General features: G+C 35.0%; 1 protein-coding gene across 2 annotated transcripts in view; it reads left to right on the forward strand.

Moving 5' to 3' along the window:
* Positions 1-24,566, forward strand: part of LOC135215335 (aromatic-L-amino-acid decarboxylase-like) — a 122,877-nt gene that overhangs the window by 24,886 nt on the left and 73,425 nt on the right. For both annotated transcript variants that reach the window (XM_064249895.1, XM_064249896.1), the window contains 2 exons: positions 11,874-11,953; positions 24,396-24,516. In XM_064249895.1, the coding sequence (XP_064105965.1) occupies positions 11,874-11,953; positions 24,396-24,516 (201 nt within the window). The remainder of the gene's footprint in view (positions 1-11,873; positions 11,954-24,395; positions 24,517-24,566) is intronic.

The raw sequence follows: 24,566 nt of genomic DNA on the forward strand, positions 1-24,566 counted from the left end.
GAATGACAGACGGACGGACAGACATAATGCCCATTATAGTAATAAGTTGTGACAAATTAGCTGGGATCTATAGTTTATGGCTATCCAACCATCCATTTAATAAATAAGACACTTCAAGTCACGTAGGTAGGAGGACCAGCGTAATTTAATAAGACCTTGAGGAGGTATACATGGCAAACGTATGCAACATTGATAAATTAATGAAGTTTTTAAAGAATATATGGTTTAACTATAATTTACGTTTATTACTTTAATTTAGCTTGTCTGGAATAGATATTTTTACCCACTTAAACCAATGAATTAAAATGGGAGGTGCTTGGCTTTATAGCCTAAATTTCACAAATTTATCTTCCTTTTATCTTAGGTGCAGTGCAGAGTTAGAAGGGAGCAGGAAATTTAGTGTCTCATTTTGACTCATAAACAGAGTGATTTCAAATTTTATGATGAATTTGCAATTTATGGTGGGTTCAGAGCACTCACCTAACATATCCAGAATAAATGTCCATGCTTGCTGCTTCTTCATTTCATATCAAAGTGGGTGGAATAATAATAACATAATAGGTATGTCCTCCAGTAATTTTCAAGAGCGACGAGCAGCCCCTAGAGCACTGTTCTAGTATACTTTCATCTCATAGCGCTAGTCTAAATACTATATTACCAATCTTTTAAATAACTAAAAAAGAAATGAGTGACCTTATAGTAAGACTGCGTGTGCATTGGTAGCTAGTTAAATCTAAAGACAATAGAATAATTATTTAAAGACAATAGAAAAGTATTTAGTCCTATCATTTACAAGGGCATTTTACAAAATTACTGAAAGACACAAGCAAAAAAGATAGAGAAGAAAGTCTTTCAGTAAATCAAGCTCCGTTATCTAACTTGCACTTCATAATCCATCGGATACGTAAATGTTTGTCACTGGTCATTTACCCGTAAGTGGGGGGAAAAGATAAGACATCATACTATTTCATCTTAGTTATCTTATCTTGTTTTTTTTAATGCTATACTGCTAGTTTAACCAAAATCCACACTGACATAAAGCCATATATGTATATGTACATATGTATATATCTTACGAGGTCAAAATGACACTCGTTTAAACAGTTAGAGAGGAACTCCTAATTTGGTAACGTGACCTACCTTTTATGTTGAGCGCCACCCCCGAAGTTAGCTGAGAAATCAATGTTCAAACTCTAGGCAAAATCAAACTGCCATTATTATAAAAATATACTTTTTATTTCCCAAAATATAGCTAACATGAAAACGGAATAAAATGGGTGAAGAATAACTAAAAAAGAAGAAACGTTAAACTACTATATTCTTCCCAAAATCATATTTAAGAAAGTACCTGTCCTTGCCTCTTTCTGTCCAAGAATTCTTAGTTTATTAAAAGTCTAGAGAAATCCCATTTCTCTATATGGTGACTTCGAATCTATCTGAAATAAAGAGACCATAATTGTCAGACAATTAAACATTAAAGTTTGTCAATAAAATGTGTGTCACGTCGCACTCCCCTTTCTCTAGAACCAAAGTCAAAGCCATTTCACTTTTAACCTTTTCCAATGGACCTCCAACGCCTCTTCTATGCTGAAATCACTTGTGTCTACTTTGACAGTTTGTCGTCTAATTCCCCCATTAATTCCCATATTAGAGATTATATGTCATTTTCTGTGACTCCTATACGAACATACGCCAACTAACCAATGTACGAATACATGCATGCTACATAGTACATGAAACTCGATAACTTTTCCCAAGACTAACTCATGTCTTTGGAATGCGTCAACGATCTCAATTATGCACACGATGTGTTTTCTATTTGTTTTTTATCTCAACATCTTTGAGGAATGCAGCGTTTTGCACCTGTCTCTAACCGGCAAGAGCTAAGGTTATCAACCCCACTGTTTTAAATATATGTCTCTACCAGTGCCTTTAAGATATTATATATATATATATAATAATATAATATTATATATATTATATTTATAATATAACTATATAGGATATATTATTATAATATATATATAAGAATAATATATATATAATATATATATTATATTAATACATATTATATATATATATCAATTATATATATTATATATATATATATATATATATATATATATATATATATATATATATATATATATATATATATATATATATAGATATATATATATATATATATATATATTATATAGTATATATATATATATATATATATATATATATATATATATATATATATATATATTATATATATATACTATATATATATATATATATATATATATATATATATATCTATATATATATATATATATAATATATATATATATATATATATTATATATATAATATATATATATATATATATACATATATATATATATATATATATATTATATATATATATATATATATACATCGAGCTACAAATGTCCTTAATATCTAATTCACTCTACCTCGGAATTAATATATTTTCATATATGCATAACCGAAGGGGAATTTAATTAGGCGATAATAGAATTGTCGGTGACCAGACGCAAACACAGGACACCATACAAATCCAGGAACGTCAGTGAAGCTTTTAACCACTCCACCACCGCAAGAGGCTATAAGTTAATGTCGTCTCTCACCCTCAAATACCTTTCGCGCTCAGGTATTCACTGATTTGGAGCCAGCATTAACCCACCTCGACCTCGGTAGTGTTGTAGTGCTTATGACAGCACGTAGCCATTAATATAAGTCATATCACATTACTGTGATTCATATACATACATCGAGCTACAAATGTCCTTTAATAATTAATTCACTCTACCTTGGAATTAATATATTTTCATATATGCCTAACTGAAGGGGAATTTTATTAGGCGATAATAGAATTGTCGGCGGCCAGGCGCGAACCCAGAACACCATACAAATCCAGGAACGTCAGTGAAGCTTTTACCCACTCCACCACCGCAAGAGGCTATAAGTTAATGCCATCTCTCACCCTCAAATACCTTTCGCGCTCAGGTATTCGCTGATTTGGAGCCAGCATTAACCTGCCTGGACCTTGGTAGTGTTTTAATGCTTATGACAGCACGTAGCCATTAATATAAGTCATATCACATTACCGTGATTCATATACATACATCGAGCTACAAATGTCCTTTAATATCTAATTCACTCTACCTCGGAATTAATATATTTTCATATATGCTTAACTGAAGGGAAATTTTATTAGGCGATAATAGAATTGTCGGCGCCCAGGCGTGAATCATGGACACCATACAAATCCACGAACGTCGGTGAAGCTTTTACCCACTCCACCACCGCAAGAGGCTATAAGTTAATGCCGTCTCTCACCCTCAAATACCTTTCGCGCTCAGGTATTCGCTGATTTGGAGCCAGCATTAACCCACCTCGACTTCGGCAGTGTTGTAGCGAACCCAGGTCTTTCATTTGAAAGTCGAGGCCACACAAGTCATAAACGAAGCTGGAACTTAAGTACCACTGTATATAAGTAAAATAACTTTGTAGTTGTAGGATGAGAGAGGGAGCGAGTCGCAGAAAGGTGAAGCATTGAAAATGTTATTTGATTGTTACGTCAGTTCCGCTTTTATGGAATGAACATTGCAGCAATGGATAGAGAATATAGGAAAACGGTTAACGAAATATTTGCTTATATAGTTTAAAAGGGAATGAATAGGTAAGGGATAAGGACAAAGATGTGTGGAAAAACGATTGGACAGATGAAACGTTTATTGAGAATTCTTTGAGATAATTTGATATTTTAATGTATATAATTCAGAAGCATTTGAAAAAGGGAGATGATGTTGACCAAGATAGGTATAGGTGGATAGTGTTTGAAAGAGGTGTTGGAATGGAAGGGCTTGAACATCCGGGAACACAATATAGAGATGAGGGGCAAAGTGTGTATAGAAGCCTGATGCTCTGCTAAGTCATATGTGTAGTGTATTCTTAAATCAGCTGATTTTCTTCCAAGTTTTCTGCACATAATTTTCACCCTTTATTCAAGGTATGGTTGACTTAGAGTTAAATTTTGGAGAGAAAGCAAATCAATGCAGGTGACCTTGCAGGATATGAAGCAGGATATCCTTTATGTGGATGAAATTGGTTTAAAATAACGAACGTTTATTAGTCACTTCGATGATGGTTTACCTGATTCATGAAGTGAGATAAATTATTATACAATGATTTGTTGTCATGATTAGTAGTGCTTCTATTGTGACATAATATCAGGCATTTTTATGATGGTTTCTTGATCCCGGAATTCTGAAGTCATGATTAAAACATTTCAATTGTTTTAAAAACCACATACAAGAAGAGCTTGAACCATAAAACATTCCATTTCTCTTAGCCTTTGGTAGGTAAAAATCAACTGTAAAATACGAAACTCCCTCAGTGCGTTGCCCGGATGAGCAGATTAGCACAATTTGAATTTTAGCACAGATCACTGTGGAACATGGTGACCTAGATTAACGCAGTCGAAAGGGATAAAAGATCGGCGGATATCAGATAAAGAAATAAGATAACTTTTACGATCTTCCACCCCCATAACTCATCCTCGTCTTTACCACCTCTGCGATCCTGACCCCACTCTTTCCCTGCTGTGCCTAGACCAGTCCCCAAATCCCCCCTTCCCCTTGAGCGCTGAAACGTGCCGCATTAGTCTCATCTCTCCTGCGTCTTTCATGAGGGAAAGTTGCCAGATGCTGCTGATTAAAGGCAAACGAGCGACGACTCAGGCTTCGACCTGGCTTCATATCCTTTTGTTCGGTTTCCCTAATGGTAAAGCGGATTTGTAGCTATTTAGTCACGAAAATGTTAAAAGTTGGTATCTCAAAAGTATACTTTTAATTTTACTTAAATTTTGCAAAAGGGCCAATTAGTAAAATGCGGCGAAAAGAAAGCATGGTTGGGTATCTATATATGATTGACATGCTTTTAATAAGTGAAAAGTGGCTTAGCTCTTTTTTTTTCTTATCCGCAGTTGTGTTATGAAGCAGACACGTTTGTAAGGTCAGAGCTTTTGCCCTATTTTTGTCTCTTGATAATTAGATAATCAGTGATTATTTTCCTTTCAGTGGTTCTTAGAGTGCAAAATGCAGCATAGGATATTCATCTTACTAGAAGTATTGTATGGATGAAATTATTATATCTTATTTTCATTGCTATCAAAGGAAAGGGCTTTTGCACAGTCGAAGTAATAAGGTTGGAAGTATAGAGAAAATAAGGAAATAAAGAGAGAGGATTAGATGAGATCCTGATGAAACAATTGCGGAGAAAGAAAGGAAGAGTTTAACCTGGAAAAAGAAACCATTCTTGAGCAGTGTAAATGTTAAAAGAATGGCTCATGTGAAAATGAATGGTTGAATATAAGAAGCAAAATGGTAGATCCTGCATGAAAAGAATCCAGTTGTGTGTGTACAGTGAGTGTAGAAAACCTATGTTTAAGCCTCTTTTGTAAATGTTAAAGTTAAAGTTGAATGAAACTCGGTGTAAAGTATTTCAAGCAAATCTGAGAATGCTGACAGAAGTGGTATTGGGATAGAATAGTAAGATATGGCATTAGATAAACTTGACGATGTAAACAAATCAGGGCTTGGTGGGCATTTTAGTTAGCGAGAGGCTGGAGTGTGTTGGTGGATGTATGACTCAGTGGCTGACCAGGATGTGCAAGTGTATGTCTGCATTAAGGAAAGCTTTCAAAAGAATATTGCTGAGTGGTCCCAGTAAGGTGTATGGGAGGGGTAGGATTGTGGGTTATGAAAGTGTGGGAGTAAACGGGAAAAGTTGTGTCGTGTGTATGCATGTAAAAATGCTATATTGCGGCTAATAAAGATGCAATGTACTGTGTTTGCATCTAACAAAGATGCAGTGTAGTGTTAAATATGAGTGATTGGATGAAAGTTTAAGCAACAAGAAAGAGGGTTTAACTTATGGTTGTCATTCCAGAACTCACAATTTCAGTTGAGGCAGAGAAACATGGTTATTGTCATGACTGCTACCTGATGTTAAAAGCAGTTAGCCTAACACGAAATGATGAATCACATAGTTAGCGTGTTTGGGCTGTAAGAAAACGATTTGCTTATGGACAAGGTACCGCTGATGAGCGAGGGAAAAGGCGGAGGCTGATGGGAGAGCTGGAAAAAGATTGAATGACAACTTTGATTTATAGCTTGATTAACTGGTTCATTTTCTCAGCGCTGAAAGACCTCATAGGACTCAGCGCTTGACTTTTGGCCTAAATTGTTGTTTCGGTTCTTATTGATTAATTCTAAATGGGTCACAACTATGTCATCGACAACGTTGAAGAAGGGAGACAGAGTGAATGTTAATATAATTGGTGGAAAAATGAAGTTTTGACTCACAGTATTTGGGATTAAGTGTTACGGGGGGGGGGACTGTGGAGGAACCTGAAATCTATGAAGGGATTGTAGCAACAATGATGCTGCTTTCTACCTAAAAGCAAACCTCATGATGGTGAATAGTTCTTACTAGCTATAAATAACCTATTTTTCTAGAACTGGTTTGTATGTTCACATTTCTTTCCAAGTTTTTATTTTTGGGCGCCTCTTCACTCTAGTTTATTATCATCCTCGTCATATTATCCGACGCCAACTAACACAAAGGACATCTGTAAATGTCCGCCACTCTTGTCTCTCTTGTGCTTTTTCTTCCTTTAATCTCCACTCACCTCCAGCCTCCGTTCTCGTAGTTCTCATACTAGTGGGTCTGGGTCTTCCTACTTTTCTGGGTCTCACAGGAGTTAGATATCTAGCTTTTGTTATAATTCAAAGAACTAAATCGGTCTCATTTTAATTAGCAGACAAAAGAACTAGGAGCTGTGAAAATTAATCTTGATATGGAAAAAAATCCATTGTGCGTCATTAGCTAATTAGTTTGGTTAATGAGGTAACTTTTTTTCTCCCCCTTTTGCGGCAGTAAACGTTTCCACCCTCACGGGTTTATCTTGTAATATGTTGCAAAATTCATTTCCTTACTCATAATGATATGTACAGTTTTGTAAAGATTTATTTATTTGTATTGCAAAGAGTTTCAGTCTTGATTTTTACATGATATTGCATTCAAGATTGTTATACTTTATTTAGATATGCATTCCGTTCGCACATAAATAGATATCTCTCCCCATTTCAAGATTCATTTCCGTTTGTTTAAAATTTAATCTTTCTCCTTATTTTGAGGTTTATAAACTCCGCCAACAATGCTGGACGCTGGTTATATATTCATCAGTAATCACTTTTTTTTATCTACTCTGTCTGTCTGTCGATCCATGAGATCTCCTAAAAGTTGTATCTTATTATAAATATTTTTTTCAAGTATTCGTAGATGTGCGTGCTCTAGATAATGACTTTCTCAGGACTCTCCAAAGTCATTTTCTTTTTCATTTCAAGTCTTAGTTACTTTTTGCCTCGGAGATTCGCTACATTTTAATTTCCCATTTTTACGAGCGATTATTTAATGTTAAATTACCATTCTCAAGAGACACGAGGAATAAGAAGAAAACTACCGGACAAATTGTCTACAGTGTTTTGTTAGAACAGATACTACGGTAATGAGCAAAGCAAAGTATTTGAATAATAAAAATACAAATAATATTCATAACGTTATTTTAGCAGTCGAATGAAATTTCTCCTCAACTCAGTCAGTCGTTTGTGTTGAAATGTTTACCGTCAGCCCTGATGAATGTTAGCAGTTGTCGTCTGAATGGGTTCCCCTCTGATGGTGCCGGTCGAGGCGAGTTTTAACAAAATATCGTAAACGAAATCCGCAGTTGGCAACAGGAAATTTCTGGTTTCTATTTTTCGATTGTTAATTAAATAAAATTTACAGGAACTGAAGTCCGCTATAAAAGTTGGATACCAGTTTCTATAACAGTGGCTCTGTGGCTGCAGCAACAGAGCTTTGAAGTTTTCATGAAAATAGGTAAACTCAGTCAGTCCTATTCTTGTTAATTATCTTTCTCTTTCATTTTCCCTTCTTTCCGATTTCAGCACCATCTTTACTTCCCCTTTAACGGCTGCAAAAGCTGTCGATTAAAGATTTAAATGGTCAACAGATAAGCAGTTTTTGTTTCTACTTTCAAACCTCTTGCCTTCAAGATATGTAAAGGTGGGCTACAGGGAAATTGTAGATGTGTTAGTTGTAACATATTTTGGTTATCACATATACATACATACAAACATACATACATACATACACGCATATATATTATATATATATATATATATATATATATATATATATATGTATATATTTTAAGGAATGCAAGGAAAAGTAATTTTGAGCAGAAAATGTTCTGTACACAAATGCATTTAAGGCTTTGTTTGTCGGTGATTGGAATTTTAAAATAACCCTTATCATTAGCGGGTAGCGAGTTTCCTCTTAGGTAACGAGAGGTTGGGAGTATCCTGGGATGTGGGGGTTGGGGTGACGGGGGTGGTCGTTAGTGCCATATAAAAGGACGATGGAGGGATTAGTAGGTCAATGTGAATAAAGTACTTCCCAAGCAAATGTATTATTTAGATTTTTTATAAAAAGTAATGCATGCATTAATGCTTTATTGATTTCCTTTCCCTCCCTAACAGCGGCATTCATTAGACACCGATAAAAAAAAAGAAAAAGAAAAGTAAGCCTAACTGAATCTCCCAGCCATGAAACGTACGAATGCTTATTCATTAGACACCTATCATAGATTTCAAGTGTATTTTTAAAAATCTTTCTCTTTCCTACTAAAGTATTCATCAGAACCAGTCATAGGACAAGTTCATACGTGTTACCGCTGTTAGATAATCATTTAGATTATATTACTTGCAAGAAAAAAATCATATTTAAAAGACCATCAATCCACTTGTCTATTTCACTTCAACCACCCTACCCCTGCGCACATCCCAGGCTACTCCGATTTCCATTGCGTGAAAGCAGCATTAATGGTAATGACTATTTTAAAATTCCTCTTACTGACAAACGAAGCCTTAAAATGCATATATTTATAGAACATTTTCTGTTCAAAATTACTTTTTCTTTCATTCCTCAAAATACTTGCATAAACTTGCGTTACACTCTTTAAATATATAAATATATATAGATATTATATATTATAGATATATATATATACTATATTATATATATATATAGATATATTATATATAATATATATATATATATATTGAAGTTTTCTTTCATAGCCTATCTCCAAGTACATTATCTTAAGTTTCTATTAAGCTATTTTTCATTTTACATTTCTTGTATTTTCAGACTGAGTGACGGAGTTAGATACAGCCATGACTAACGACTCATAGGAAATCTGATGGATTGACCGAAACCGGGCTATAACCTTCAGAGAGGCCAGGGATGCTGGTGCATCCTTCATTTCACATTCCTGGATAGCTAAATACATTAAAAGAATGAATCCTTTGTTTAAAAAACTGGAACAAAAATTCACATGACTGTCATCACAAAAAGAGTGAGAATCTTGGAAGGCCTGAAGTCCTTTCTCAGGAGTCAAAAGACATCACAGCTGAGGCAGTGGGTAGACCAAGGAAGTTTTTATGTAAATTGGTGCTTGAACTAGAAACGAAAAGGGGAAAGAAGAGAAGTTATAGTGCTGTATATCTTGAGTTGAAAAAATCTGGTATCAAGTCATTTCATGTTATCAGCAAGCCCAACATCACTCAGCAACAGAGAGAAGACCGTGCATGGTTTCGTGGTTCATTTCTTAAAGATTGGGATGAAGCTGACTTTCTCCATGTTGCCGCATCAGATGAATTCTTCATTTACACAGTTAGGAAGCCAAATCATAAAAATGACATCATTTGGGCTGCAAAGTTGGATGATATCAGAAAAACTGTGCTTACTTGTGGAGTGAGTATTTTCCTTTCCTTAAAAGATCCTGTTATCTGTTTGCTGAAGTCACATTTTTGCATGATAAGGCACCATGTTTCAATGCTCTTCAGACACAGGAGCTGCTTCAAAACAGTTGTATTAATTTCCTCTCATAAAGTGAATCTCCAGGTAGCTCCCCTGACCTTTGTGAAAACATTGGTAGTATCTTAAAAGATTGTGTTGAATCGTGCACAGTGAACTATGGTGGCATACCAAGCCTCGATGACCTACAAAGAGAGGTGACCGAAGTGCACAGGGAAATGGAGTTTGAGTTTCAGCTTTTTTGCGATTTGCTGAAATCATATCCTTCAAGAATGCAGGCTGTGGTACAGGCAGATGGAGGCTACACAAAATATTAAATACTCAGAGAGAAACTTAAATAAATGCCTGTTCTGAATTACTTTTGGTTTTGTCCATATCGATTTTAGTTTATGTTGTAGAGGGAGGGGCCTCTAATTTCGAAACACCCTCTCTCTCTCTCTGTATGTACACACACACACACACACACACACACACACACACACACATATATAATATATATATATATATATATATACTACATACATACATACATATACATATATATATATATATACATATATATATATCAGTATATATATATATATAATAATATATAAATATACATAACATACATACAGAACATACATGAACATACATTACACTGCATACATACACATACCCACACACACAAAAGGAAGCCTCAAGTGTTTCTGAAAGAAAACATTTGGAAAGACGGAGATAAGGCAGGAGGGATGATGAATTGCTGGGCGAAATGGAAGACGAGGGAAGATAGGAGGATATTGGGAAGAATCATTGATTCGCTTCTTCCGAGAGGAAGACCGTAGACCGTATTTTTTTTATTATATTTCGTGATTCCTTCACCTTTTATGGAGATGCTTTATGGCCGAAATACATCAGAGGCATGTTGCTTTATGGCTGAAATATATAAGAGGTGGGGAAGTAATTCAAGTGAGGAGAATTCTTTTAAAGATAAGAAATTACGGTAATTTGAAAGGAGCCGTATTTTTTGCAATTAGTGTTTCATTAAAATATCATTTAACCATTTTTCTTTGTGTATAAACCAAATATTTTGCAGAATATTTAAACACTTCACTGTGCTAGATCATATCGCTACAATGATCTTTTAGAGAAACATCCCCCAATATTGCCTATTTTTGAAAAGCACTTATCGCTTGGCCTTCGTTTTGAAAGAGATCATCGCCAATTGCATTGATAATTCATGATCCGTATTACTAGGTAACATTGATAGATAAACCTTGAGGTACTGCCTGTGCTATGTGTATGGAGTCACTGCTGCCGCCCTATCTCGTTCTTTTCTTGATATTTTTAGTAACATTTTATTCCTCAAAGTAATAAATTTTGTTCAGTTTCAGTGATGTTCATTGCCTCCTTTTTGAATTCACATTAGATATTAGGATAATGAGTGTTCTGACTAACCATGATCAAGGTACATGTAAATTGAAAGAAAGAACACTTAGCAGATGACAATAACATCAAATAAACAGGTAAAAATTACCAATAAATTATCTATGAGATATTTACATTGCCCTAAGATACTTTTGCAGTTAACAGAAGTTATTCTAATATAGGTCTTTTCAGAAAAGATACAAAATTTCTAAAACCATCATTTTGTTAGAAAGAAGCATTGAACTTTTCAAAATATGATTTTACAGCGTTTTCATCTCGGCATCAACACTGAGACCATTGTAAACTTGGATCTTTTCTTCAGAGATACGAACCTAAAACAGTTACTGATGTCGGTACTTATATATTTGAAAAGATAAATTATTTTAAAATGTGTTTGCCTGCTTGGTAGCTTTACATGTAATTGAAAATAGAATATATTTTAAAGTCTGTATTCGTGTTTGAATGCTTTTACAATATACGATACTGTTAATCCCAAATTTCTGTTTAAGATGGAGGGAGAACAGTTCAGGTCAGCCGCCAGGGAAATGGCCGACTACATCAGCAATTACTTGGAAAACATCAGAGAAAGGTAAGGCGTCTCCGTTTATTTAATTATTTTTTTTATTTTTTTTTAATTAACCTTTTGGTATGGCATTTGGACGATTGTAGCTGCATCTGTATTTATGCAGATGAAATGCGTTTGTAATTGTTTGAGGCAATAGAGTACGTATAACATTCTGAATATAGCTACGCAATTTTAAATCAAGTGTGAATTTTAGTATGCATTTAAATGCATCTCATCATCATCATGGCCTCTAATGACGTGAGATGAGAAGAACCTCTGTGAAATTCCGTTACTCATTTCCCCTGGGTTTCACTTTCACAAATCTCCACTTATCTCCAGAAGCCTCTAGTCTCACAGCGTTCATCAGCGGTGCGGGTGTTCCACTCCCTGGTGCCCGCCGGACCCGGTTTCCTCTTGTCATGTAGTACTGCTCTCCCATCGGTGTGCGAATTACAAGTCCAAGTCACCTTCGTTTTCCAGTCATCATTATCTCATATACATGTTAGCTTTCTGTCATAATCTTGCAGTAGCATTTTCACCATATATTGTCATCTGACGCCTCTTATTGTTAGAACTGTATTTTCTGATAGACAAATCCCTTTACATGTAGTGTCACTGCAGTATCATGATTCATGTCGAGATTCATGCCGTACTAGACTAATGTATATCGGAGCTTTCATATTGATTTTTTTTTTTTTTTTTTTTTTTACAAAATTCCGTTTGAAGAGAATATAATTATTCCTTAATATTTAGCCTCGATCTCAATCCATTTTTCAGTTGGTTCATTTCATCCTCTTGAGCATACTCTATTTTCGTTATCATTTACTAGTTATCTTTAGATTTATGGTGGATTCTGTTGAAACTGATTTGTCAGTCTTGTGTCCTTCGCATTTGACTACTATAGTTTATCAGTTACTATCTTCTTGCCATCCCCAACCACTTTGCTCATAATAAAATCCATGATGCCATAGCATTTCTAACTGCATCAGCTTTGGTCATGGATAGTTTAAGTTACAATTAGTTGATTAGCTAGAATACGTTGGTGATTTAAGACTTCTAAAACAATTGTTCATGGATGCTGTCGAACGGCTTCGTATAATCATCAAACACCATCAGAAGGGGATATTAAATTTCATGCACTCAGAATGTCCCAACACAAATACTCAATCGGTGTAATTCCTGTCGTTATGATAACAACCTGTGCAACACTTCACCATTTCATCATCTCTCTCTACCCCGCCCCCATCATAATGAGAAAGAGCATACTTTGTATTTTGATCACGATCGACGAAGTGCAATGCCCTCGTACTTATTACGTTTAGTGAGATCGCTTTCGTTGCTATATTTGCGGTGACAAGATTCCCATTCATCACCAATCCTTGTGTTATCATTCCTCATTCTGCAAACAGTTTTCTAAGTAAAGGGAGTTTCATTTCATTCCAGCTAAAATGATCTAAGCAGTAGTTCCATCATAGCCTTGTGCCCTCCATCAAAATTCCTTCGTATTGGTAATTGCATATACATAAAGTGAATGTATTGGCAAGTATTTTAAATCAGTATGGCATCTATACAATTGTTGGATATTAATATATATATATATATAGGATATATATATAATATATATATATATATATATATATTATATTATATGTAGATATATATACATATATATATATATATTATATTATATGTAGAAATATATATATATATATATATATATATATATATATATATATATAATAGATTTTTATATATATATATATATATATATATATATATATATATTTTTATATATAGATATATATATATATATATATATATATATATATATATATAATATACACACACACACACTCACACACACACACACGCACACACACACACACACACACACATATATATATATATATATATATATATATATATATATATATATATATATATAAATCTTTGAATAGGCTGACATTTGCTTTCTTGCATACGTATAAAAAAATACTCTGTTACGAAACTGAAACTTATTCATCAATGCCTTAATGTTATGAACACATCCTTTGGCACAAACAAATATAGATATATATATATTATATATATATATATATATATATATATATATATATATATATGATTGTGTCAAAGGATGTATTTATAACATTAAAGCATTTATGAACAAGTTTAAATTTCGTAACAGAGTATTTTTTTATACGTATGCAAGAAAGTAAATATCAGCCTATTCAAAGATTTTTTTTTTTTTTTTTTTTTTTTTTTGCAGACCACCAAAGAGGAAATTTCGTTTTCTGTAATGTTTTAAGTGCCAAGTACAAAACAAGTGCGCATCAGTTGGTATTAACATACTTGGCAGATCAGCTCTGGTTTTAGGTCAATATTCTAATTATTATTCTAGACTTTCTGTGGGTTTATTTACACCTCTAGCCATTCTGCCGTAGATGGACTTTTCGTTGTTGAATTTTCTTTGTAGATGAGATCCACTAAAGCAAGGTTTTTAAGTAACAAAGGCTTGAGGCGTTAAGGCTGACACCCATCCCATAAAAGATTGAATTAGAACAGGGGTAGCGAACCTTTTTTGCGCGTGAAGGCCATCTTACAATTCATCATCCCTCATGAAGGCCGCATAGAATTTTTTTTTTAAGTTCTTATACCCCTTAAGTAATTTATTAGTAATCTAATAAAGAAGACAGGTTTATAGAAATCGAAAGCATAATGTTTTCAAATATTTTTATTTAAATACTTTTTATATAAGTAATACGTAAATGAATAATATCGAAAACGTATAATTTTCAAATACTTTATTTATGTAAGAATTTTTCAATGTTATAAGTAAATGAATAATATCAGAAGCATGACATTTTGAAATTATTTTAGGTAAGAAAGAAGGTTCTTTGTATTCAAGGAATAAGTAAAGGATTAATAATCTTATAAAATGATATCACATAAACATCAAGAATATAACATTTTCAAATATTCAATATACAGTAGGCAATCATGTATATTTTTTATGCAAATTAATGACTTCTTTGATTTTGCTTCTTTTGAGAAAGCAGTTTGATATCAGGCTCTCATATAGAGGTTCTTAGTCTCAATTAGTCCTCCAAATTCTCGTCTGTCAACAGTGTTCTCAGTGAATTCTGCATTTGCGCCAATTACAAAAATGTGGATTCACAACAGAATGTTGAAAAAAGCAGGAAATCAGCCATCGTGTATTTTCACGAAGACAAGGATATTCTATCGCGTTTTTCCAAGTTTCGACGGGATTTTCTCTCTTGTCAAACACAGACTTCAGGATATTATCATCAGACATTTCAATAAGCTCCATTTGTAACTCTTAAGGAGCCTCTGATACATCAACTAAGTGAGGTTGAAAAGCAAGTTTCAGAGCGATGTTATGCTTTTCGAAATCACTGAATCTTTTATTGTGTTCTAACACTGTGTCCAAAACCGACTCATATTCTTCAAAATATCCATAGATATCTTCATTTTCACTCATTACATTCTTAAGCTAAAAGTTTTGATTGAGCCAAAATGGACTTGAAACACAACAGTTTCTTTCTAAATGCCTGAATATTTTGCCACGTATCATAAATACATTTATTTCTGCTTTGCAATGAAATGTTTAACTCATTTTGTTTTGACATCAAATCACATAAAAAGGCAACATCTCTGTGAAAAAACTTGGATCTGATAAAACACAATACTTGTTGTTTTCTTTGAAAAAGTCAGTAATTTGCATTCGTAAAGACAAATTTTGACCTATACTTTCCCTTGCGACAACCAGTGTACTTTTGAGCGACATGGCAAATCTACACTAATTACTTCGTCATCCATCATCAGCCTACTTCGAAGTTGGCGATGCTCTGACGCATTCACTCGAATATAGTTAACAATGCTTATAACCTTTTGCAAAGTGTCATGTTTCAATGTAAAAAAGATATATAGTATAGATATAATATAAGATAATATATATTTATATATATATATATATGATTATAAAGTATATATATGCATATACATAATAGATATACTATATATATATATATATATATATATATAATATAGCATATATATATATATATATTAGATATATATATATATATATATATATATATATATATATATAGATTTATATACGTATATATACATACATATATACACATGCGGCCTTAAGGTTGTAGGTTGCCCATCCCTGAATTAGAATTTTGTGTACGATTCAGTTCATTCTTAACTCATGCCATTATTTTTCACATGCCTTGGGAATGCTAGGTTTTTTTATCATGAAGCTTCTTGCATCTACAAAGGTGATGAAAATAAACAACGTACTTCTTTTTAAAATTATGGGCATTTTAAAAACAAATTGCTGTTCCTTTCGAGATGTCAGAAGCCAGCCTTTTATACCGTTTTCCTAATCTTGGTATTCGCAATTCAGATCACAGTGGGAAAATAACTAAAGAAATCTTCCAAAAACTTTTTCATCAAGAATTTCCACCATTTCCTTTACAGCTTGTAATTTTAGAGGTATTGTTTGACGTAAATAAGTCAAGTTACTTATATAATACTTTCAAACAGGCATTTGATTTTAATCTAGAAAACCCCATCTAGAAAAGGAAGATACGATTTTAAGAAAACAGAAAATATTTTTATTTAGATAATTGGCAACAAGAATCAGGATCTCATATTTAGGCAAATTTGTTGACAATTCATTGAGGAGAAGCGAAACCTGGGAATGGAGCCTCAGCCAACAACTCCTTATCCTGACCATATTATTGATTGCTTTTGGTTTTAAAGTCATAGGAATACTGTAAAATGCTGTACGTCATAAACTGAATTACTCTGACTCGTATCACAGCTGTCTCTGCAGATTTTGATCTATTTGATGATTTATATTTGTTTTTCTTTCAACGATACATTTCTTCATCTTTTTCGTATAGGAACATTTTATTCTGTGGCAAATAGTATGCAGGACATTATTTTGGATTCTCTCTTTGAAAGTTTACACACTTTGGATCGAAATAATAAAAATTAATTTATTTGTTTATTAATAAACAAATAAATTAATAAGTCCAGAGAAATTAAAGTATTACATGAAAGCAACAAAATCACGTATTTTTTAGTGTTATCACACATACTGGTTCTAGTGCAGGAAATTTGCCACAAGTACTTTTTGTAACACCCTCATTTGAAAAATCTGGGTATCCACGCAAAATTTCAAAATGGTCGGTCGCCACTATTCAAGAGAGGCGCTAGTTGTTTCGATTCTGACACTGAGTAAATCATTGTGTTTGTTTGAATAGTGTCTTTACGTTGCATGGAACCAGTGGTTATTCAGCAGCGGGACCAACGTCAAGAGTGAACTTCTATCACCAGAAATACACATCTCTCACACCTTAATGAAATGTCAGAGAGTCGAAATCGCGGCCACTGAGGTGGCACGACAACACCATGCCGACCACGTCCCTGATGTGCTGTAAATCATTGTTGAAGTAAATGAATCAATCATCATTCAGATAATGTCTCTGGTCAGAGGAGTTAATTGAAGATATCATCAGAGCTCCTACTACTATATTTACTATTGTGATAAAGATGGCTTACAAAATGGCCGCCACGAAACATTTTGCTTAACTCTGCAACTAAGCAAGATACAGACATGAAATTTTGATCTATGCATACGTTTATGATGCCAGAGAATCTGTTTCTAACATTTCTAGTGGGGTAGTATCAATATTACATCTTGGAAAGGTCCCCATAATGCTTCTGAAAAGTATACAGGCACAAGACTATAATGGAGTATGATAAAGTATCTTATTGTTACGACCCTCGGTGTTATGCAAGTTCTTAAATTATGATAGACTTGTTGTCAGTAATAGATGTAACTCAGTGCTAAAGGTCAGCGGAAACAAACACCCAAGAAAACTTAACAATATTTAATTCTTAATGAAAAATTTTAATCAACCTTCTTGAATATAACGAATACAGCAAAACCTTAGTAACAACAAGGAAGGACGAATACCGGTCCTTAGAATCCAACTGGATTCCCATAAACTAAGAAAGCTAAACCCTATCAAAGAAAGATAAATAAGGAGGAAATGACAATTATTAATAAATAACTTGTTTGGATCCAAAACTTTTGCTGGCCAGACCAAAAATCCACTTCTAAATCAAAGGAAAAAGGAAGGTAGAGTAAACAAAGACAATAACTATAATTCTTACCTATTATCACAAAGCTAAATTTGCGAAACCTGTTCTATAAATGACTCACTGGATGAAGTTATAAGGTCACAGCATAAACACGAAAAAAATTATATATATTTAAATAATTCAACTCCTATATCGTTTTTCTCACATCAGTGGAGGCATCAGAGGAGAAACAATTCCCGGGCCGTGATCAAATCGCCAATGCAGCTATCAGGGCAGGTCATGAACGCCAGAGCTTCAACATAAAAGAAAGGCGACCCTGAACGAAAATCAGAGATACTTTGTCTTAAATGGCGTCAGTCTCCCTACAGATCGTCTCATGAGCTAGCAAGCTCCCAAACATGCTGAAGAGAACAGATGAACGGAGACGCAGACGTGGCAGGTAAAATATCCAGCAGTACCGGGAGAAAGCGACGGCACCAATTCCCTGAGAAATCCTTTCGACAGGGAATAGCAGGAAGCACTCAAGTCGCAAGTGACAGGAGTGCCTGCTTACTACGGATGAAGCAGAAAACACTCGAGTCGCAGGTAACAAGAGGACCTGCGAACAATAGTCCAAGGCGAAGATCCGTAAAGGTGGTCATAAAAGCTGCCAATCAAACGTCATCCAAATTCCAAAAAATCAGTCAGCTGCTTAAGAGACAGTGTATATCAGGGGAGTGCTATAGCCCGAACCGACTCGGGCAGAACACCAACGTCCTGACATCACCAAGAAGGCGTTCATCAACACTCGTAAAAAAAAAACAGAAAAACAATCGTTAAATAATATAAACAAACGGGGAGCAGGCGCCTAACCACGCTGAGTAATGTTACATTGAGCACTTGAAATGACAAGTCAACGGACACTAAACTTTAAAATTAATGTAAATAAATACTCAGACAAAATAATGGCTATCCTGCCACAAAATTACTTAAAAAGTAGTTATTCAACCTAAAAAGAAGAAGGGTGATCTAAATTTCCATAATGCAAACAGAAAATAATTTACGCTTTCTTAATACTTATCTATATTCGAGCACGGTCTCAATGTCTTTTTTTAAGCTTGAAATGAACGCAAGATTTGCAGCCACATTTTGTAAGTTGACTTTGTTTTTCCGGCTGGTGCAGAATTGCCTGACTCCATATAAAACCTGCCTAATATGCTAAATGCTTGGTGTGTTGAAGCAGAGCTGCTCTGGTTGGAGTAATGGCTTCATATGGTCTCTGCTTTCTGGCAAACATGTGAAGTCTGACCTCATCCACATTGATCTGTCATACATGAGGACTACAAACTCAGGCCAATGGAAAGGCATCTGTGTTCCCCCCTGTCCTGCAGTTTCTGCCTCCTCATAAGAACATTTGACTAGTTCAAGAAGACTCACTTTGTAAGTGCTCAGTGCTTGGGTTCCCTTGGTCACAATAACCAAGCAATCACAATGTAGCTGAGTAATCAGATGTCTGAGATAGGGCTAAAGCTACATCTTTCTGCAAGATAAGTAGCACACTTCTTCCTTTCTTATGTGCTTCTGATTCAGGGATTTCTGCTAACAACTTGTCCTTTAATCTTGTTGTATTTACAGTGGGTGAAGCAATGCCTCATTGCTCCAGTCACTGCTAGTATGACTGGAATATGTCTGCAAGAGGAAATATGGCAACTGATGCTGGTTTCAATGATATAATTATCCAGCTCTGATAGAACCTCACAGTGACATTGTTCTTTCTCAAGATTTCTATGATGGGACCTTTCCCTATTGTAAAGGCCAGTGTGACTTACAGGATGATATTTCAGCTCTTGTGTAATTGCATCACTTGCTCCTATTTTTGCCAATAATTTACCATCACTAAACATGTGAGCGCACTCATGTAGTCTTCTGCTGAGATTCATGGCCATTACTTGTCAAAGATTTGATAAAGTGCGACATTTTCTGTTTAGCATGCTTTTCCTGTGGTTCACTACCTTCAACTGTTGATCTTCTCTTTCTTGCACAATCGAGTTTTGCATTATTAAACATGACCCCTCAGTTTTTGTGGTATTTTGCCACGTTTTGTCGCAGTGTTGCCCCTATGGCAGTGCCTTCATCCAGCCTTGCTGGGTCAAAGTTAAGCTGTATTTCACCAATCTCTTGGAAACAATGGCACAATGGTTGAAACCATTACATACCCATCATGTTCAGGATTATGATGTACAGAGGCCAAAGGTGAAATTAGATATTCATTTTTCTTTTCTTCCTAGCCAAAACAACATTCACTCTTGTCAGTTTTTCTTTTGCTTGTGACTGAATTAAACTTACCATTATGAGCTCTTGACTAAGGCCAAGGGGCTATCCTTTTACCACCTTAATCTGATTTGCACGCAGATGTATGGGATACGACAAGGTTCAGTCACCCTACACCTAGCCCAGTCATTCATCCAGTGTCATCTAAGTCCCGTGTGATCCGTACACCAGTCATGTAGAGCCCCACTTACCCTTGGCTTGGCCCTCCCATGCTGGCACCTCCTGTCAATTCAGGCTCGGCTGTCTAACTAGATCTACCAACATTTTATTTATATATATATATATATATATATATATATATATATATATATATATATATATATATATATATATATATATATATATATATATATACACATATATATATACTTTCTACCAGCTAATTGATATGGGGCTATTGGGGACACTAAACTTGTAAACTACACTAAAGCAGAGCTAGGTACAGCGTAAGTAAAGCAAGATTAGCTGACGCTGAACCCCATACTGACTTACAAAGCAGTGAAGTCACCACTGTGCCCTGGTTTTGGGCTGACATTTACCCTTTTAAGTCAAACCTAAAGATAAAGCCACCACCTAAATTATATATAGACATCCAGACTATTATACTGAACAGGAGGACATTTTTCCATGCCTACTGAATCCTGAGATGCGATTATTTAAAGTTTTGGCTGCCATATTGGATGCCATCTTTCTTTATATATGCTATATGAAGTCTTTAGCAGAATTATATTTTACCTTTGCTTGGTGACTTTGCCTAAAATGTGTATAACCAAAACTAATTCATAAAAACATGACCAGAGGTAGATGAGTCCCTTGTTAAAACCTTGACTAGTGGCCTTCTTGATAACCGGCCGCCATTTTTGGAATTTTTAGTTGACACCGAGTCATTTTCAAAAGGTGGCCTATGGAGAAGATATGTATCTAATTTTATGCCTGTATCACTAACTTGAGTGTTTTAGTGAAACAATTATTCTATCCGTTTCACTACTCTAAGTGTCGTCACGATTGAAAATCCGAGAGAGAGTCTGAGCGAGAAGTGGGGGTGGTGTGGGGGGGGGGGGGTGAGGGGGATTATGTATACCAAGTGTTAACTGTAAAAACACCTGTGAATCCTTAGTCAAGGCACGTCAGTATTACAGCTGAACACTACCGTGGGAGATAAATTGATTGTTTTTGTTATCCTGAAGTAATTTCTGAAGAATCTCTCTCTCTCTCTCTCTCTCTCTCTCTCTCTCTCTCTCTCATCGTCTCTCTCTCCTCTCTGCGTGTCTATGGCGTGTGTTATGTTTGTGTGTGTGTGGTGTGTGTGTGTGTGTGTGTGAGAGAGAGAGAGAGACAGAGAGAGAGAGAGAGAGTGTGAGAGACAGCCATCGTTACAAAGACAAGAATAGGTTCGCCAGTGTTGTGAAACCGGGTGGTATAAATTAAAAAGAATAATCTTATTTTGATACAAAGGAGTAACAGCTGATCGATATTTGAAATTATCAGAACCTCTGTCCTTGATAGATAACGGGTTTCAGATTCTAGAATTAGGAGGAGCTAGGTGTTGTTTGAGGTGGCAGAATAAGAGGACTTAAGTACATCAAAAGGACTTAAGTACAACAAAGCGTGATGGTCATCCTTAGTTATACTACAAAGTTTAGTGGGAGTTGTAATATTTCTGTTGCAAATGTGGAAGCAGTCTCTAGAATGTTTATTAGTATATAAATCGACATGCGAATTGCCTGAGTTTGATCAGTGATTTAATGAAGTACAATATCTTGGTGATCCAAGGCGAATAAACGTTTTTCCTTGGTAAACATAATGTCCACCTGTCTTCATTGTTCTGCTTTTATAACCTTCAAGATAATGGTTTTTTTTATTCGTTGAACAAAAAGAGATTCATGATGCAGCATTAGAAAACGTTGATTATAGATATGAATTAAACTCTCTCTCTCCTCTATCTCTCCTCTCTCTCTCTCTCTCTCTCTCTCTCTCTCTCTCTCTCTCTCTCTCTCTCTCTCTCTCAGGTAATTTTTTTTCTTATAACTAGGTTTAGTGCCCTCATCTTTTTAGAAGAGGCATGAGCTTCCGTTTACTTGGAGTAGTTGATGCAAAATTTATTTGTCGATTTAATTCATGTATTTTTATTTCCAGTAGTATTTTCTTTTACAATATGGTGGTTCGTTTTCTGAAAACGAACTTCACAAAAATGTTCAAGTAAGAACGTAAACAATCATTGTCTCACATTTTCTTCTTACATGTAATACTGTATAAGGAACATACATAGTCTATAAATCTTCTTATTCAGCATACCGTGTCAATTTTATTTCCTGTCATTCCGTCAGTTCTGCGGCTGTTCTCTCTCTCTCTCCCCTCCTCTCTCCTCTCTCTATCTCGTTCTCTCCGTCTCTCTCTCCTCCGTTCTCTCTCTCTCTCTTTAAATTTTAACTAGATATAAACCCCAAAAACCCTACCTTCTGGACACATACTAAAAAAATATACTTTCCAAACAGCTCCTGCAGATATTGTGAGTACTGTATGTCTCCTCGGATGGACTAGTCTGTGAGACATCCTAATCCTTGTAACTTTTTCTAACCTTCTCGCTCTCTTCCATTCTTTCCAAAATTTTCTCATTTTAATCACAATGACCCCAAACCTCTGGATTCGTAGTATTATTGATATGTTTTCCACTCAAACCCATTAAATCAACAGGTGTGTTTGTAGCACACACTTGCTTGAAGAATCTTATTAGCGCCAATCCACTGCTCGGCCATATTGTTACATAGCTCTGGTAAACATGACGCGTAAATTGATTCTGTCAATAGCAATGTTCTTCGAGTAAGTAGTCCTTGGCTGAGGCTCCTTTCCCAGGTCTCGCTGGTCATAAATCAGTTATCAACAAATTTGCCTATATATGAGAGGTCTACTGGTTTTGCCAATTATTAAAAAAAGAAAAAACCGTATTTTCTGTTGTTTTCCAAATTCTTATTTTCATTTCCTAAATAGAGTTTTCTAAGTTGAAAATGAATGCGTGTTTCAAAGGATTATATATAAGTAATAATTGCAACAATTATTGACCGGTTGTTAAGTACAAGGAATCTATAGTAACTGCTACTGGTCATAAGGTTCTTTATTCGTAATTTTCGTATTTCAAGTGTTAAGCGCCATGTAAATGATATAAATCCCCCTTTTTCTTCTTTTCAATTAAGGGATTAACAGTAATCAATGACCTATTGTGCTTGATGTTTTGCAGAATTGAGTGCTGGTACCTTTGCTGATTTATGATTGTGGGTACTGAAAAAAAGACAGTATAGCATGCATTTGATGTAACATACATAGTTTTTCACTTCAGCGTGACACGAAAAAAAGTGCCTCAACAGAGATCTGGAACAGTTTCACTCCTGTATTAAGTAATACTAAATATTTATTCATACCTTCTACTTTTGATTTGCAATTTTACAGCATTTAAAAATCCTCTTGTGCTGCCAAAAAATGTTTAGTACGGATCACCAGGCTTCCTCTGTCTGCAAAGATGAGCACATCAGTGCCACTTGGCCTAGATATTGTGGTATTGTTCTCAAGAGATCTATCATCTTATGGACAACATTGTTCAGAGATTTTTATAAATAGCTCACCATCCCTAGGTATCCTGTTAGATTGTCCTCTGTAACTTAACTCAAAAAGGAAATTTTCCTCTCATATTTAGTGCCTGGCCCGATAGAATTTAATGCAGCTACTACTCTTTTCGCTGAGCTTCAGCATCCGGATTCTGCTGATGTGCTTCCAGAGTAATGTTTAAAGATTATATTGAGACCTTGTTGCAATATGGATCTCTGCCACAAGCTTGTCCCACGTCTCGACAGTTTTATTAACTTATTTATGATAAGGTTCATAAAAAGGAAAATTGATAATTGTGTGTGCGTGTGTGTGTGTGTGTGTGTGTGAGAGAGAGAGAGAGAGAGAGAGAGAGAGAGAGAATTACTTTTGTTTCATTATACTAACCAAACCCCTGCCTACTTAATTTCAGACGCGTCTTGCCTACGGTTGAACCTGGTTATCTCCGCCCTCTGATTCCTGCAGAGGCCCCTGAAACGCCGGAATCTTGGCAAGACGTCATGAAGGACATTGAGAGAGTCATCATGCCGGGGGTAAGAACGCAAAAGAATTTGGAGAATCTCCTGAAGAAAGTAATGCATTG

Source organism: Macrobrachium nipponense, chromosome 5 (genome assembly GCF_015104395.2).
Source record: "Macrobrachium nipponense isolate FS-2020 chromosome 5, ASM1510439v2, whole genome shotgun sequence".
Classification (NCBI taxonomy): Eukaryota; Metazoa; Arthropoda; class Malacostraca; order Decapoda; family Palaemonidae; genus Macrobrachium; species Macrobrachium nipponense.